The following is a 15,598-nucleotide window of genomic DNA, read 5'->3' on the forward strand; positions in this document are numbered from 1 at the left end:
ATTTTTTTGTCTCAAAATGTTGTTTTCTTTGTTTTAGGTGCTATTGTCTGGACTGATTGGAGTGGTGTCATGGAAAAGGCCCCTTTCTTTGGTGGTAAGAATTATAGTTATGCTAGTAAGCATGTGATGTTTTTTATGTATGTGTGCTTTGCCAATATTCAGCCCTATTAAGCAACCAATATATAATTTTTTAGTGGTTCACTCTACCAATGTACAATATTAAATTCTGATTTACGTGATAAGCTAGTAAAATAAAATAATTTTTTAATTATTATAAAGTAAATAGTGTAAATTAGTGTAACTACTTTGTCTAAACAACATATTTTAATTTTAGCATTTATGTATTCATGTGGTAACATTTATTAATAACAAAGTCCCTTTAAGACAAGTCATTTCACTCGGCTGCCACGTTTGAAAATCCTATCGGGCAATATGTTAGGGTATTCTGTCTGAATGGGGAAACATCAAATTCTCCAAAACTGTTTGCCAAGCTTATGATTACACTACGAATCACCAGTACAAGTAAACTACAACTGTCTCATAGGTTTTTTTTAAATGTTCGAATCAAACAAAATCAGCATTTTTTTCAGGTTGCCCAAGCTAATGTGTAATGTGCATGCGCACTTGAAAGGAACGAGATCACGACACTAACCTCATTTATGGCCATTCTACACATTATCATTCTCTTTATAATGTTCGTCTGACCGCGCTGCTCTTCTGAAGTAATTCATAAATGACAGAAAGACAGCGACTCTTTGTTTACAAGTTTGTGGGCATTTGAGTTGTTGCTGCTGTCATGTGATGTGCGTTTGACAGGACGGACTGTACCTCGCAGATTACAAAACAAAAAAAAACTTTTGTCCTCAAGTATAGTTAGTTCATGCAAAATCAGAGACTTCAAGCTTTATTTGGATATATTTCTTATGCCTGTGAAGCAAGTATACGCTGAGATTCCAGTGTGTTTGTTGACCACCAAACTGTCGTAAAAACACACGTCTGGTCCCAGCTTCTCCCCTGGAGGAACAGCTCCTATACTTGTAGGCGGAGCTTCATTCACCATATGAACCATTACACTTTTTCCCATTCAAAACTATACGAGTGATACGTCTTGTGTATTCATATAGTGATATAGTCTTTATTAATAATTTATAACATTGATTTGTTCATAATAAAAGAATTGAATTTCACAACATGATTCATAGTAAGAAAAAATAGATAATAATTTAGGGATTACATTTTACATTACATTACAAGATTACATTTAATAGAATTTATTAAAATTTAAAAAAATTTAATTGTTAATGATGCAAATGAAATTCAGTATTTGGCAAATTAAAATATACAGTTAAATGTTAAAAATAAAGGTTATTTATTGGCATTGTTTCATGAAGATCCTTTAATATCCACAAAACATTTTAATTCCTTTATACTTGAACAATGTTTTTATATCATGAAAATGCTCTTCTCACAAAGAAAAAAAGAGGACCTGTTGACTGAAAAGTTCTTTGTGGAACCCCAAATGTTTCTTTTGAGGCTTCACTATGAGAACCTTCTTTATTTTAAGTCTCTTGTACAAATCTCATAAATGTTAAAGATCACATGAAGTGCTTTGAAATGTGCATTGTGTTTTTATTCTATGTTTAACATGATCTCAACTGAAATATAAAGACAGAGTGGGACATACAGTAACTCCTCCACTTTCAAGAGCTTTTCGTTTTTATCACAGCTCTTCAAGTGAGAGTGGTTGAGCTCAAGCAAATGAGAAGCATCTTGAAGGGGGCAGGGCATGTCAGAAACTAGAAAGCATTTGATTGGTCAGAAGATTTGATAAGAAACTGAAGTATGAGGTAATGCCATAATAATTGTTGAGCCATTTTGGAGGAAAAACAAACTGCAAGGTTTGGATATTTACTGTAGTTCTTCTAAATTCGAATTCTGTCATTGTTTTGGAGCACACTAGATTATATCCTTAAGACTATCCTTAACTGTTACTAAAATCTTAATAATACCTTTAATATAGTATATTTGCACTTCTAGTTAATTCTGATTGAAAGTAAAACATTTAATTCCATTGTATAGTGTCATCTATAAGTTTTAAATTCTGAAACTGTTTTAAAATGAGCTTTTTTCTGTTCATAACATTCAGTTAGCAGTATGTGACATACACATGTATGTTGCACTCATGGAGGGCAATCTTCCTTTTACCCTCTGCCCTGTCAGATTTTTTTTTTTAGTGGATTTGTTAGGTTGTGTCTGATGCTAAGGCATTATCACAGCAAGCTCCATCAAGAGGGAGCTGGAGGGCTTCTGATTGCCTGTCATGTAGTGCTCTGTAGACAGTGTGAATGTCTGAGCCGAGCATGCACAGATCCAGCCTGGAAGCCAGTGCAGTGGGAATGGGATGTAAAGTGTATGCATTGGGTTTGCTCTGTTCAGCCAGCCGTTCTGCTCATGCATAATTGCAGCAGGGATTGGGCACGCTGGCTGCATTTTTCATGCCTCTTGTTCTGTGGGATCGGCTGGCTCCGGAGGGAGCATTAACCGAGAGTATACAAGTTTACAGGCTGCAAAATGGGTGGGATGTTGGTAAATCCTAACCCTGACACAAAATCACACACATAAGACAAATGATTACACACACAGACAACTCATGCAATGCTTCGCACAAGTCAGCTTTGTATGTGAAAAGATGGTTCACATAAAAGTAATCATTCTGTCAGAATTTACTCACTCACGATCATGTCATTCTAATATAATGCACAGAAACATTTTAGACAATATGTTTATGGTAATCTCATCCATGCAATGAAAGTGAATGGCAGGTCAGTGCCAGTCCAGTTCAAAACATAATAAAAAAGTTAACAAAACATAGTATCATAACAGTGGTCTATATGACCATGTGTTCACATCTCAAGTTTTGTGTTATCGTAGTTGTTACTATTTAATAAGGTGTCTTTGGAAAGAAAACGTAAAATTTAGAAAGAAAATAGATGGAAATAAACAAGGGCAAGCAATCTTAACATTTAATTTGTTTATTTTTCTATAAGGAAATATAATTAAGCCAACAAAAGAGCATTTTTGAGCTTTGTACAGGGGGGAAAAGGAACTAGAGTGGCGCTAAGGCAAAGAACTAAACAAAACCAACAACCACATAAACTAGAACACAAAATCTGCTCTAAACTTACTAAAGAAAATAAAAACGTGAAAAAGAAACCGAAATCCTTAGGGTATTCGACGGCAATAAAAACACTCCCTAAAAAACAAACTCAAAACAACAAAAAGCGGAGCTCTGAACACTTTACATAACTACGGGCAAATGTATGTCATGCGACTTGTTAACCTATCCTTTTTTTTCCCAAAAAGGAATGATAAACTTTTAAACCTTATTGGATTTACAGCCTTAAAGTCTTCTCCTCATGTTCGCGTGGGTTTCCTCCGGGTGCTCTGGTTTCCCCCATAAGTCTAAAGACATGCGCTATAGGTAGGGCTAGACAGAATCTGCAGACATTTTTTGCTATTTCTGCACAGAATTTTGTTAAAAATCTGCAGATTTATGCAGAATGATTTTGGGAGTACCATAACTAAAACATAAATATATGAAATAAAAGTAATGTAAAGTAATGTTTACAATGCAGATCCAATTAGATCCACTTTATTTGGTAAACAAAGCAAGACTTTCATATAATATATCCACTAAAAGAAAGAACACTGTATAGTAAATAAATCATATGAATATTTTCATGTTAGTCAATAATATTACTGTAATTCATTTAAAAAAGAAATAAGTATACGTTTACACCCATTTACACACATAAATAAACAGAATCAACGATGGGCTAAAAATCTGCGGAATTCTGTATGCGCAGATTCTGAGTGGGCCTTTAGTTGAATTGAATAAACTAAATTGGCTGTAGTGTATGTCTGTGAATGAGAGTGTATGGGTGGGTTGCAGCTGGAAGGGCATCTGCTGCATAAAACATATGCTGGATAAGTTGGCGGTTCATTCCGCTGTGGTGACCCCTGATTAATAAAGGGACTAAGCCAAAAAGAAAATGAATAAAAGAAAGCACATTTAGCCCTAATATAATGTTATTAGCAATGTTAAAGTAATGTTATTAGGTTTAACGCATGTCCTAACTCATGGATGAGGAAACAAACCTGCAGCCATATAACCTGTAAATTCGATCACGTAAATGTAATGTGTGGACAATTTCTGTGATGATTAACAAATCGCAAATTTGAGTAAAACAAACTTAAAGAGAGAAATTATTCTGATCAACCCATCTCTCCCTAACACGTGTTCAGGGAGTTAATAATAATTAGACAAATCAATTTGTAGTTTTAACTAAAAAAATAAATAAAAATCAAACACTGTAAGGCTTGAAGCTTACGCTGCTATTCTGAACAAATAATCGGAAACAGAAAGCAGTTAAAGGGTGGCGTGTTTAAGTCAATTATTTATCTGACTCCATTGTAATTATTCTGTTATTCTGTTGTTATCATCATTGATAAAGAGAATGAATCTTTACACCTTAAAGCAGGCAAAGTTGTTCATTAAGTTACATGTTTAAATATACAGACAGTAGAATAAAACATAATAACATACTGTCTAAAGCTACCCTCTTTGCTACCGTGATGCCCATAGTTAAAAATATAAAATGTAAAAATAAAAGCTAATTCAAACAACTAATAAAGCCCTGTATGGACACAAACAACATAAACACTAAACTAAACATCTCATTTTATTTTCCAGAAATACATTTTTGACATCTTTTATCCTGTTGTGAATTATCCCAGTAACCATAGCAATTTTTAACATATTCAAATATATATTTTTTAATACTTAAGTTAAAAATACAGCGGTGCGTTTCTCTCATTTTTAGGTGGCATGTTTTGCCATTGCCTTGCCCCAATTAATTCTTCTAAGCCTGATTATTTCATCTTTTTCTTTTAGTTTATTTGAACTTATTTCCTCTGATGTCTTTTGTATTATTTGTATAATGGTCACATAATGTCATGCTTCTTCTCATCTCCGGCCTATTGCTGAGGGAAGATCAAGACTTACCTCATTAGATGATTATCTTTCCTTCAATCCATCTCTCTTATTATTTCTCTATACAATCCCCTTTCTTTCACTCATCCCCCTACTCCCCTACCCTCTTTCTCTCTCTCTCTCTGTCTCTCTTTGTCTCTCTCTCTCTCTCTGTCTCTCTCTCTTTCTCTCTCATTCAGTCAGATGTAGTACACGACTCTAGATCAAAGAATAAGATGAGTTACAGCATGAGATGTCTCTCTCTGGGATTCAGGTAAACATGGCATTTTCTAGCCCGTGATGAAGTATAGTTCAGCAGCAGACCCCATACTCCATCCTTGAGGAAACAGACACTCCAGTAGTTTGTTGTTTATCTTCCACATACACACAGGGAAATCCTTTGGGAATCCTTCTGAAATGTCTTTTTTCTCTTCAAAACGTCCGCCTGTTTAACTAAATTGCCTCTGCTTTTAATGCACAAAACACTTTCCACACATTTGCTACCTTGCATGTACTGTAGAAGTGCCATGACGGACAAGTCTCGTAAGGAGTTCAAGACTGGCTGACATCCGGAGGAATCCCTCCCAGCTGTACTCTATTACAGCAGTGAAAGCGGAGAAGTGTACAGGCCTGACAAGTGTGCCATCCGCAGTGTTTTCTCTTGACTTCAGGGACTGTCATTGAAGATTTCCCTGCAGGATCTCAAGGGATCGCCGATCAGCCAGCGAATTCCACACACTTTCCTCGCAGGGGCAAGTGTCTCATTCACATGGGCCAGCCCTGATGATTGAGCTATCACTTGGGCTCTGTCCGCTCAGTCCTGAAACACAGGGAAAGCGTGGCACAGTTGAGCGCTGTCAAGGTGGAGAAAGATTGATGAGGCTCTCCTCCTATGCACCTCGCGGTGTGGGGAATTAATCAGCTTTTAAAGGTGTCTGACAGAAAGGGAGAGTAGCCATGTTAAATTATTGCGGAAATGAAAATGGCAGGACAACAGAGAATCCGCATTGACTGAGGCTTTATAAACACTCATCTTTTTGCAGGATATGGCAGGACGGCAGCCAGTCAGACATTTAAAAAGATGACCTTGATCGAACAAAGCGAGATGAATGAGCCTGAAAGGACATTGATTGACATTTATCTTAGTGTAAGTAGGCCTACTAAACTGTAGTGATGTTGACAAGTCTGCTGTTTGAGAGTATTTAAGAACAAGAAAAGTGCAGTTTTGCTGAAAAATAAGCAGACACGTGGCATCTAATTGATAAAAAAGTGGAAGAAGCAGGTGTTTAATGGTTCTATGGCTTTGCACAGATGTGTGAAAATAATGCCAGCCATAAAGCTGTGGTTAAGTAAACCCAGATCTCGGTTCATGAATTATTAAAGCTTGTTTGTCTCCTGATTGTCTGAATTGATTTAGATTTATTTTGTGTGTTCGGAGGGTAAGAAAGAAACTAGTGGGGCTGAAGGCATGTAGAGATACCCAACGCTGCTGTTCAATTATTGTTAATTTACATCAGGGGTGTGAATATGTGCTTATTTCCATAAATAGTGAATTGTGAAATTTGGTAACAAAGATGTGATTTTGTATTGGGTGAACTTAATTCTTTTGGTACAGTTTGTTTGATGTAATGTGAAGTAATGCAGGGGCAATTTTAATGTGCACATACATCAGATATGCACTCACCGGCCACTTTATTAGGTACATTTGTCCAACTGCTTGTCAACGTAAATATCTAATCAGCCAATCACATGGCAGCAACTCAATGCATTCAGGCATGTAGACATGGTCAAGACGATCTGCTGCAGTTCAAACCGAGCATCAGAATGGGGAAGAAAGGTGATTTAAGTGCTTTTGTACGTGGCATGGTTGTTGGTGCCAGATAAGGCCGGTCTGAGTATTTCAGAAACTGCTGATCTACTGGGATTTTCACACACAGCCATCTCTAGGGTTTACAGAGAATAGTCTGAAAAACAGAAAATATCCATTGAGCGGCAGTTCAGTGGGCACAAATGCCTTGTTGATGCCAGAGATCAGAGTAGAATGGCCAGACTGGTTTGAGCTGATTGAAAGGCAAAAGTAAATCAAATAAACACTTGTTACAACCAATGATGCAGAAGAGTGTCTCCAAATGCACAATACGTCGAACCTTGAGGCAGATGGGCTACAGCAAGATGCCACACCTACCACAACGTATGCCACTTCTGTCAGCTAAGAACAGGAAATAGAGGCTACAATTTTCACAGGGTCACCAAAATTGGACAATAGAAGATTAGAAAAATTGTTGCCTGGTCTGAGTCTTGATTTCTGCTGCGACATTTGGATGGAAGGGTCAGATTTTGGCGACAACAATGTTAAGGCATGGATCCATCCTGCCTTGTATCAACGGTTCAGGCTGGTGGGGGTGGTGTGGGGGATATTTTCTTGGCACACTTTGGGCCCATTAGTACCAACTGAGCATCGTGTTAACACCACAGCCTACCTGAGTATTGTTGCTGACCATGTCTATCCCTTTATGACCACAGTGTACCCATCTTCTGATGGCTACTCCCAGCAGATAAGCAGATTCAGAGTTAGAAAAAACCTACATGAAGTGTTTTTAATTAACATATGATATGAATATTACAAACATAAGCATTAGCTGAGCAGCATTCATTGTTATACTGTGTCCTAACAACAGACGACGCAACACAACAGAAACATTTAAATACCAGAGTCAATCAGAAGCACAGAATAGTGCACTGCACTGAAAAGAAAAGGTAAGGTTTAGAATCTAATCAATGCATATTAAAATTACTTAACATTATTAAAAGTAAATGCCGAGATGTTTGTAAGTTTGCACCGAGTTACAGTTCTAACATTAATTTTTGATTTCTAACAAGTTGTATGTTTATTTTATTTTCAAGATTTGGGGTGAACTATAAGCTGCTGCTTTCATTATGGCTATAAATGGCATGCAAAATGGTATGCAAACTCACACTCGTAACATTTAATACTGAATAAAGCACATAATAAGTACTTGAGATGATCATTTTTATAGTAGTTAATGCTGTTGTCCAGGCGCAAGAAATTAAAACAATTTAAAAATTAGACATTTCATGTGATGGTTATTGCAAAATCTGCTTTAAACAGGAAAAAGATTACATTTATCGAGTGTAGCTAAGGCACTCAACAGTGTTGTCAATCTGGCAACCTGCGTAGAGTTGTCGGAGGAGGGCAGAGTGAAAAAGTGTTTTGATTTTGCATTACAATACCTTGTTCAATCACTGGGTGTCAATCTTACATACTGCATCACATCATCCATTTTTTGGCATTTAATGTATATATTTTTAAAACGGATATGTGACTACTAGGTGACTACTAGGAGCAACATGGAGCATGCATGTTGTGAAATGAGTTTTCATAGCTGTTTTCCCCATGTCCCTCTCTGCTTTTGCATTCATTAACCTTTCCACTGACAGATTCCAGTCGTATACGTGCATCTCTCTGCGTACCATGTGATTAATCAGATGCCTATGGGGCGCTCTGAGACTGCAGCGATATTACTTTTTAGAACGGCCTCAATCGCTCTCAACTCCTCATGACCCTCATGATATTTACCCTGCACTACACATATGCTGTACTCCTAAACATTCCTTTAATATTTCCCAGAATCTTTCTCAAGGGCACGTGTGCGAGTTACAGCTCCCTCCCTCCTGTCCGTCCAGCAGCCTAACGTTGAAAATTGTTCGCTTTTTCTGACTGTTAATCTGGGTTTGTGTCTTTTGTTTGGAGAATTTTACCTGACAGCGTGAGACTCTGGGATTCGATAAGCTCTTTGATATTTTAGTCTTGTATTGTTTCAAATGTTTTGAGAACTGAACCTGAGGTCCTGGATTAATATTTGATGGTGTTTGGGGTTGTTGTAAGGATGAGTCTTATGGAGGTCTGCCAGAGAGTGTGTTTTGCTCGTGTTTGTCCCAGGAGTGCTGTGTTTCCTGGTAGAGTGAGTTTGTTCGGGTTTTGAGCTATAGTTTCTCTGGTTTCCCCCCCGCTTTTTCTGTTTGTCAGTGGCTGGAGTTCATGATTGTGTTATCCCACCAGTGAGGAATGAGTGGGCAAAAAGAGTATTCCCATTATTAACTATATTCAGTCTTAGTTCTCACAATGTCCTCCACAGTGGTAATGTGTGCTATACATTTATTAAAATTATATATTGTCAGTTTTGGTTTTAACATGTTTTTGCTGAATACAAGTATTAAATTCTGTTTTTTGAACACTTATTATTTGAACAGAATTGCAACACCTCTGTAACTACAAGAACAAAATACTTAAAATGGGAATGTTTCAGAAATGAATTTGGCCTTTTGAAAGGTTTCTTATACAGATGTTTGAATTAACAGAATGATCCTATAAATACTATAAACAATTTGGTGTGCATGCTAGATCCGTAGTCACCATGTCGCTTTGTAACGAAAGATCATATATTTGTGCACATACGGCCATTTAGTGCAGGGGTTCTTAACCTTTTTCACTTTAGGGCCCATTTCTTTCTCCGATCAATTTTTGAAGGCCTAACTGTCTGACATTTTCGCTAAAATGTTTGTATAAAATGCTAATTTAAACTTTTAATATTAACATTATTCTTCAACATCATTTTATATATATATATATATATATATATATATATATATATATATATATATATATATATATATATATGTATATATATATATATATATATATGTATGTATATGTATATATATACACACACACACGCACAGTTGAAGTCAGAATTATTAGCCACCCTTTAATTAATTAATTTATTTATTTTTTCAAATATTTCCCAAATGATGTTTAACAGAGCGAGAAACTGCTCACATCATGTCTGATAATATTTTTTATTTTGGGGAAAGTCTTATTTGTTTTATTTTGGCTAGAATAAAAGCAGTTTAAAATTTTTTTTAACTATTTTAAGGTAAAAACCGATAGTACCTTTAAGCTATATATTTTTTTTCTGATAGTCTACAGAACAAACCAGAACAGCATTGCATGCAAAAAAAAAGTGTCATTTGAAATAATGTCAAATAATGTATGTAATTTATGTTTTTTTAAATGGTGTATGGTAAATGCCCCCTGTATGGTAATTGTGTAAAATTCTCTATTTACGTACTTATTTACAGGCAGGTAATGTATCTGATTGTCTCCCTTTTTTTTTTTTTTAATTTTGTTTTAAGCATATATCTGTATATCCAACTTCTCCTCGTTGCTTAGCAATGCATTGTAGAGCTTTGATTGAGCCCAATTAAACCTGACTCTTCCCAAGCCAGTGCACCTTGTGTCGGAGCCTGACCCGGTCCGACAAATTAACTGTAATTTTGAGCCTGAGGCCGATTTAAACTTGACTACATTTTTAATAGGTAGGATTTTTTAACCGGCTTTCTCAACTACAATTCTGAGTTGTGATTTTCCGTTTTTTTCACCATTCCATCTCGCTATCATCCCATTTAAGCATTTCGTTACCTTGGAACTATAAGGTTCTATTTGCGTTCTGAATGATTTTGAGATATTGAGCTTCAAAATTTTTTCATTCCATAGCAACAATATGTGTGTAACATTTTTTTTTTTAAATAAAAAGTCTTAAAATGTAAGCAACTTGTGAAAAACATCCCATAATGTAAATAAGTTGTCATTTAATAAGAATATGTCAATAACTCAATTTTGACAAAAATGTCAGATAGAACCTTATAATTCTAAGGTGACGTTTTTCCTGTATCTTCATATGAAAAGTGAAAGTAGCATCAAAGAGCCAATCTTAAATATGATGCAGTCTAATTGCAAGAGCTGTTCAAAAGAATTATCCATTCGCTTTATTTTGGCTCAAAACCACGTTGAAAAATTTTTTAAAAACGGCCGCATTCACTATGCCACCTCTGAATCAGTCAATTCATGTTACACCTGTTTCACACTGCATGCGCAGGAAGTTGCTGCGGGCCAAGGTGCAGATGAAAAGTAAAAATAAAAAGTGTATTTATAAATATAGATAGACAGGTAACTATATAGAATAGAGAGATATTGACCTGTGCAGCAGCTGCTGATCAGCTGTGCGCTGTCTGCGCAGCCAGTGTGAAAGGCAAACACCTGCACACTGCTTCTGCTCTCCATACGAGCTGCACACAGGTGACTGATGGACACGCTCTGTGCAAAGACACTGTTCTCAGATCAGCTTCTGTACACGCGATTTGAAGATAGGTGAAAGTGGACGCTTTGTGATTTGCGTGTGTTTTTTTGCATATGAAAACACATAATAATATATAAACATGTCCGTCCTGGCATCTTATATTTTAAACACAAATCTTTTTGCCGTAAGCACAAACAGTAGGACAGTAATCGAATGCTTTCATTATAGACAATTTTGTGATTAGTAAACAAAAACAATGGTCCAAACGTGTTACCTGTTTTACATTTTTAACTTCTAGAGCTTTCAGGAATCCAAAAAGAGCCACATATAAGTTCAAACATCATTAAATTGCCTTTTGTTACAGTTATGAAATAGTTTACTAACAAGGAAGTGTTCATCGGCCAATGACATGACCACATTGAAATGATCTTTAGATTTGTGATTTCAACGCAATTAGGCTAATTAAGAAATTAAAAAAAAAAAAAACAAGAAAAAAAAAACAGAAATGCTTGATCACAGCCCACCCCGGTCCAAAGATAGTGGCAGGAAATATCGGGTTTACACTATCTGGATTTACATGAGAATGGTGAAATAATGGTGTTTTAGGCTCATGGTATGGTCATTTCCATATACTGAACTCTTATTATTCAGCTATGACTAGTTCCCCCTATTATATGGCACCTTAGAGCAGATCATTTGGTATTTTAAAATGTCAAAATATTGTTTCTGAGTCCCTTACAACAGGTTTAAATACAAATGGTCAATTCAGAGTGTACAAATGTTGTTGGCAGTCAGGGATTATGCAAATATTATACTTGGATTATCTTGACGCAGATAAGTAGCTGACAAAAGATTAAGCAGAACCACAGAAAAAATGTATAATTATTGCATATAGTATTATACTATATGTGCATTTTGCTCAAAGTCCATAAGCTTTCAACCAGAATGCCTGCTGTTTATCTGATGCTAAAGCACAGAAAACTTGCTAATGTTAACTTGTTCTAGTATGTCTGCTGATTCTACATGATAACTCCAAGACTTTTTTACCTGGCACTCCAGATTTACTCTCTTCATTATGTATGACTCCATTATCCTTTTTAGGGCTGTTCTGCAGTCTAATAAGTGATGTCTTACCACAGTTTTGGCCTGTACTCCTGGCTGCCGGAAAGCAGCTGTTCTGGAATCTGCTTCCATGTTTCCTGTTCTTTCTTTATTCGTCTTCACCAGGAATTAAGTGCCTCTCTCTTTCCACTCCATTCACACAAGTGCAACACGTGAATATGAGAGTGTCAAGAGAAACAATTTAGTCGTTTCTCGTTTTCTGCTTCATAGACGGCATTTGAATATCGCTGTTTGCCAGCTCCACATTTGTCCTCGTCTCTAAGGCAACCCTGCGGCAGGAAGTGGAGGGCATTCATAATGTAGAGTCCAGCTGGAGGCAGGAACTTACGGGGCTTTAGCGGCTCTTCGCCTCTCTATCGGTCAAGCTGGCAGCTGGGATTCAGAAGCAGCTGAAAAAATGCCTCAAAATTGTGATCTTCAGATAAATGCTCTAAGCGCCGTCTATCGCTGTGCCGTGTGAAGCTTTGTCAAGGTTGGTTTAGCACAGAAGCGCCTCAGGGGGCTTTTGAGAAGCAGTGACCAGCGGAAGGGCAGAGGAGAACACGGAGAGTTGAAGAGCTGTGATAACCAGACCAAGTCAAGGATCTGACCTGAGCCTCCATTAGTGTTCATGTTAGAAGGATTTCAGTCTGATGAGATCCGCTTATCACACTAATACAGCAGCGTGAAGACATGGACATTCAACATGGCTTTCAATTGAAGAAGAGAAAATCAAAAGCTTTTATTTCTGGATTAGTTAGTTCAAGATGTCTTTTGCTTGAATTTGTGTAACAATAGGCTTAATCACAGCTTCAATTGTTTCATGCACTCCATAAAAAACATTTTAAACCAAAATATGTTAAATATGGACAAACTGTATTGTTGAGATTCAGTGGTGTAAAGTAACAAATTACAAATATTTAAATTACTGTAATTGGGTAGTTTTTCTCAGGAATTGTAATTTACCAAGTAATTTTAAAAATGTGTATTTTTTTCTTTCCCTTGAGTAAATTTAATTGCAGTATCGGTACTTTTACTCCACTATTTTCCTTTAACATGCAGTCACTACTTTATTATTTCCTGTCTATTGGGATTAGAAAAATCACTCCTGTGATTCCTGTCCAATTAAATTGCACATACTGTAGAAAGTAAATCGCATCATAATAAACTACCTTAAGACATGGGCGATTTATAACTGCATCAAAACGTTGGAAGCATTAAAAGTATCGAAGAAGATGTCCAAAATCTTTACACGCACCCAGAGACTGTTTAGATGCATCATGTCACTGATTAGAAAATGACTGTATATATATATATTTTTTTTTACTGTATGATAACCGAAATGACCTCAAACACCCAGCACGCACAGGATGTCAACATGTCAACGTGGGGATTTTGCACTTTGTTTGTAAATTAAAATCGGGTTGACGTCAATGTCAGGCCGACGTCAGTGTCCAACGTCCAACCTAAAATAAATATTAATCCCAAATATTAACGTCTAATGATGTTACAGCTTGATGTTATCACTATGACATCTATCAGATGTTGGATTTTGGTTGCCATAGCTGATGAATAAATGTCAGTATTTGACGACAATATGATGTTGGTTTAAGATGTTGGCATTTGGTCACTTTCTAACTCAACCAAATATCAACATCATTTGACAATGTTATTGGACATCAAAATAACATTGTTCTTAGACGCTGGCTAGAAATAGAATTTTGGTCACATGACATCACAACCTAAATCTAACTTAATATTAACGTCTCATGATGTTGTGTGTCTGCTGGGCAATAAATAAATGCACTACAGAATGTAAAAATTTACACACACATCCACAAATTACATACTCACTATTTTTGAGTACTTTTGAAAGGGCTACTTTTTACTTGTACTCTGAGTAATATTTCCAACAGATACTTTTACTCTTGCATTATAATTTTAGGCAAATAATGGTACTTTTATTTAAGTATGGTTTTTCAGTGCTCTTTCCACCACTGTTGACATTGAGTTGAGTGGAAAAATTTAATATTTGAGTTTGTTAATATTTTCCCAAATATTGGTTCATACAACTAACTTGAGGTTTTATATTTTATTTTTATATTTTAATTGTTTCTTTGTTAAGTTTTGCAAGTATTGTATTTCAATTTATATAAAATTGAAACACATGCATAGTACATACTAAACATATATACACTCTAATAAAAATGCTAATTTGAGTAAAATATGGACAAACCCTACTGCATTCTTCTTCATTTAAAAATATAACCGAATAGTTGGGTTTCTCATATTTTAACCATATTATTACAGTGTATCATAGGATATACATCATCTTTGTAAAAATGGTTAAATGACTACTGAAATACTAGGAGTGTACGGATCACAACCCACGGCTTGGAACACATAGATTTAAAAAAATGTACTGGCAGATTGAGCCTAAATTTGTAACGATCGCAGAGATTTCGCCTCTAGCGCTATTCAGATCACATGTATGATAGCATTTAGGGTTTCCTGTAAAATATAATGATGACGGAAGAAGTTGTGGTAGGTTATTCGGGATGTGGTGGGTTTCATTAAAGGTGTTTTCTGTCACTACTTGTTTAGTCTGCATCAATGCATTCAGTGTAAGCTGCTTGATTTATTAGTAAAAGATTGGGATCTTAACACCCACGCAACATAGATTAAAAATTATGGTGATTTTCAAATGTTTATTAATCCTTTGAATCACTGCATTCGAATCTTTGTTTAAAAAACACAAAATCAAGAAAAAGATTTAGTCTTTAGTCTTTTGAGTATAAAATTACAGGTTCTAAGTTATGTTTGTTTAAACCAACAGTGTCTTGCAGTGCTGTTTTTGAAATAAATGGAAAACAAATGACATTTGTCTCTTCCCCTTTTTGGCTGATCTAAAAAAGGGTTTGATCCGTGACTAAAAAACCATTATGTGATCGGAACCGTGAGAATTGTGATCTCTAACACCACTATAAAATATAATGATCCTGAATCAGATTTATTTTGAACATTGCATTTAAGGTTGTATTAATATTTTTCTTACCTTTTTTAAATAAATGTTAATTGCTTAAAGCGTTTTCTTTTCTCTATCCACATAATTGCTATGATAAATTTTCATATTTAGATTTTTTTTCCATACCCACATTGCATATTGGGCTTCAAAAATTTGTCACTGACAAAACTGAATTGCTCAAAAGCCTTTTGTTTAGTTTTTTCTCTGTATAAGACATCTGTTTAATTGTAGTATTCTGAATAATAACATTTGCATTGTTTATTTATGCAAACCCCATTCAGT

At 35.7% G+C, this 15,598-nt stretch overlaps 1 protein-coding gene across 2 annotated transcripts in view; it reads left to right on the top strand.

The window, feature by feature from the left end:
- Window positions 1-15,598, top strand: part of entrep2 (endosomal transmembrane epsin interactor 2) — a 205,877-nt gene that overhangs the window by 90,081 nt on the left and 100,198 nt on the right. For both annotated transcript variants that reach the window (XM_087261287.1, XM_087261288.1), the window contains exon 2: window positions 38-94. In XM_087261287.1, coding sequence (XP_087117413.1) covers window positions 38-94 — 57 coding nt within the window. The remainder of the gene's footprint in view (window positions 1-37; window positions 95-15,598) is intronic.

The sequence above is a fragment of the Danio rerio genome, chromosome 7 (assembly GCF_052040795.2).
Source record: "Danio rerio strain M-AB ecotype USA chromosome 7, GRCz13ab, whole genome shotgun sequence".
NCBI lineage: Eukaryota > Metazoa > Chordata > Actinopteri > Cypriniformes > Danionidae > Danio > Danio rerio.